This window comes from Carex rostrata, chromosome 1, assembly GCF_964058835.1.
Source record: "Carex rostrata chromosome 1, lpCarRost1.2, whole genome shotgun sequence".
Classification (NCBI taxonomy): Eukaryota; Viridiplantae; Streptophyta; class Magnoliopsida; order Poales; family Cyperaceae; genus Carex; species Carex rostrata.
Genome location: NC_135918.1, coordinates 963,067 through 966,663, shown reverse-complemented (window position 1 = coordinate 966,663; position 3,597 = coordinate 963,067). Strand labels below are relative to the sequence as shown.

The 3,597-nt window shown below is 36.0% G+C and overlaps 1 protein-coding gene across 1 annotated transcript; it reads right to left on the bottom strand.

Moving 5' to 3' along the window:
* Positions 1-481: 481 nt before the first annotated feature.
* LOC144564248 (uncharacterized) lies at positions 482-1,867 on the bottom strand. Its single transcript, XM_078313834.1, has 4 exons — positions 1,733-1,867; positions 1,581-1,655; positions 1,088-1,238; positions 482-627 (listed from the first exon to the last, which is right to left on the bottom strand). Exons 1-4 carry the CDS (start codon positions 1,865-1,867, stop codon positions 482-484), a joined length of 507 nt encoding a protein of 168 aa, XP_078169960.1.
* Positions 1,868-3,597: the final 1,730 nt, after the last annotated feature.

The following is a 3,597-nucleotide window of genomic DNA, read 5'->3' as shown; positions in this document are numbered from 1 at the left end:
AACATTTATTTTTTATTTCATATATTAATGCAATAATAAGATAAATTAAAAATTACGCAAGAACAACAAGACAAAGGCAAGAAAAGCAGTAAATAAAAAAGATAAAACGACGAGAAGACATTTGGATTTATTGCCATATACTTCAACAAACACCGCAGAAACAACTATCATCTATATAGTACCAGCCCTCTTGGCTTATTTTAATTTTCTTCAAAAGAAAGTACTTGTACTAAGAAGCACTAAACTTCAGAAACTTTTTATCTTCTTATAATTCCTAACTAGCAACTTACTATATCATATTAATATTACTAACAACTTAACATTCATTCATCAATTACACCGAAACCCTAAACATATTTTTATTATTATTATTATTATATCTATTAATATTAATTAATGCTGCTCTACTCCTTTTATGAGACAGCAACAAAACAAAAGAAGAGAAACAACATAGTCAAAAGTGGAAACCATGACCCACATGTCAGTAAGACCACTCCTGGGGTAGAAGGGATGCCAGCTCAGCCGATGAAGGTTGGAATGGAGGACCCACTAGCTCGTGCCTAGGGGTGAGATTGAGGCCCACTTTCTGCGGCTGCTGCGGCTTCCTTTGCTCACGTCCTTTCGAATCTACAAAACAGGATTTGCCTAAGATATGCATTTAATTTTAATGCCAAACAAAAGTAATTTAAAAATTGTGCCGCCATCAAGGACATTAATTACATTCGATCAACACAGGTTCATTCTTTTTAAATAGAGCCAAATGTTATGTACCAATAAAAACTAAAACAAGATGTGCGAAAATGTATAATGCAGGCAAACAGTTCACAAAGTTTCCTAAAAAATAAATAAGCATATATAACAAATTAAATTCCTAAAAAGTAAAAAACAAAATGTAACTACCGTATCGTTAGAGAAATCAATTAAAGACCCCTATAAAGCTACATGCAAATACGGAAGTAACAAAAGGAAACCCTAAAAACACAAGTACAAGCAAAAACAGTATAAAAATTAAGAGGACAGGACAAAAGGAAATGTGCAATAAATTTTTTAACATTAACATGGGTGGGACCCGAGAAAAGTAACTTACTGGTTCGTTTGTTGACTTCTTCTTTGACCGAAACGCGGGGCAGGAAAACACCGGTTCCGCCGCTTTTCTTAGCTGGGCCGCTTCCGCGAACCGGGACGAACCGGACCCGACCTGGTTCGGTCTGAAGAACCCATCCCCTGAAACCCTGTCTCTGCAATACAACAAAGGCATCATTTAATACCAACTCAGTCGGAATTAAATAAACAATTAATTTCGCGTATAAGCCAACGGAAAATATGTTATTATGCTTTGACTGTCTAGAAACAGAATTTCGTCTTGCATGTCTGAAATGAACCAAATTCAATACAAAGCCGATTTCAATTTGTCCCGAAGTTGGAAATTTTTCAAGGAAAAACCCTTGATTGAGAGGGGGCAAGCTGGGGGTACGCGATTCATCAGAGAGGTAATTTGGACATCAATTTTGAAACCTAAGAACCTCCCATCAAACAGAGATAACTAATAAACAAAAATCGCAAAATACAGGGGAACCAACCTGGACATAAATTGGATTCAACGGAGGAAAATCAGAAACCGGCATTGAAGCGGCACAGTATCCTCTTTTAGGTGCCTGAAACCAGAAAAACAGAGTTATTTCAAAGACATCATCAGTACCCAAAACAGAATGACAGAGAGACGGATATATACCTCGAAGGAAATAGGGGATGAAGAAGGTGCCGGTTTAGGAGATGGGGCGGGGTTGGTTCGACCGAGCAAGCCAAACGCGGCAAGCTGGTTTGCCAGTCTCTGGTCGTTGTGGCGTCTATCAAGTGCCGCTTCCATTTGAAAGAGGTTAAGGGATGGAGAGAGAAGAAGAGGCGGAGCAGCGGAGACAGGGTTTTTGAGTTCTATTTAATGAACTGAGAGTGAAGGTTTCTGGCGGGATGAGGTTTTGAGTATATGAGGAAAACGACCTAGGGGTAATTTCGGGAATTCATATGGTGGCAGTTATGTTATTTGTAGTGGAGTTTGAGGGTTATTGACGGTCACGATGGACGAGATGTGGTGTAGTGGGCGTGAGAGGGACTGCTGCTCACAGCCAGTCACAGTTTACTTCGCTGCAATTTTCAATCTCCGGATTTTCTGTGCCATATTTTCTTGAGCGAAACGTGTTGTTACAAGTCAGGGATAACTGATAACTTCTTGACTTGGACTTAAATGAACTTTTAATTATCAATAGATCGTGCTTTGAAGTTAGGTTTTTATTGCTGCTGGTTAAAGAATGAAAAACATAAGAAAAAAGCAGATGAACACATGTCATGTACAAAAAAAGTTTCTTTCTTTTGGGCTTTTAGGAGTACTGTATTTCAAATTTGAAGTTTTTCTCTGGAGTATAATAAAAGGCTAGGATTTCGTCACAGTGATTTATCTTTATTGATGACCCTATTTTAAATAATGTTAAATTCAGATAAAAAAGTTATAACGTATTTTTTTTAAAATATTGATTATGTTTAAATATTCACGAAATTAGATACTGTTTGTTGTCCCGTTGAATCCCTTCAGATATGGGTTGGCAGTTGGCACGGTTTTTTCTTTGTAACTTGATAAATTATGAAATTTACATCAAATTCCGTCATGTTGTATGTAAATAGAAAAATAAAGTGTAATATTTTAGTTTTAGAACTTGAAGAATATAAACTAATTTCTATGAATCTCAAATTATTAGACTGATATGTTGTTAAGGAACCTCCACGGCTCCATCTATAATGAAATTCATAAGGATAAGTTTGAAAATCCCGATGAACAAACAGATCGGAGGGACGTAGTACCGTACGTAGATAACTACAGTGTTATATTTTTAAATCTGTTATATGCGGAATGTCTATGTCCCATCCCATCAAAATGAGACAGGTTAAAAATGGACTATACGCACTTACGCTTACGCAGCATGGTTTCAAACTTTCAATGTGGAGATAATTTAAAAAAATGTATTATCAAAAACCAGAAAGTCACTTATCATTTTGATAATTTGATTGATTCTAAACCATAAAATAAATCAGGTAAATATATACTTATACCTCTCTTGAGACTTGAGACTTGAGAGTCCCAGATTGCGTGCTTCAATCTTCGACCTCCAAAACTTCAAATAAGGTGGCCTCCAATTTCCAATAGCACCAAGTTGATGCGGTGCGGTGCCTCTATTGTATTTGTATCGACCGAGAAATATTTAGATAATTAGTATTTATTTACTGGAAATCCTTGATCGTAATATTTACTTCTACAATCGATTTAACGAGAGGTGGAGAACCATTAATGGCGGTCTATATTTATAACTGGCATGACATCTCTTTTTAAGGTAATTAAGAGACTAAGACATCATTCAAAGATACATTGCTTATTTCTCTTTACCTTTATTTATGGCAAGAGTTCAGAGCATTATTTTCAATAATATATTGCCTATTTCTCTTTTCCACTCTTCGAGACAAAATGTAAAGGCATTATTCAAATATTTATTGCCTAATTCTCTTCCTCCTATCTAATTAATCCCCTCAAATAAAGCACCATAAATCATC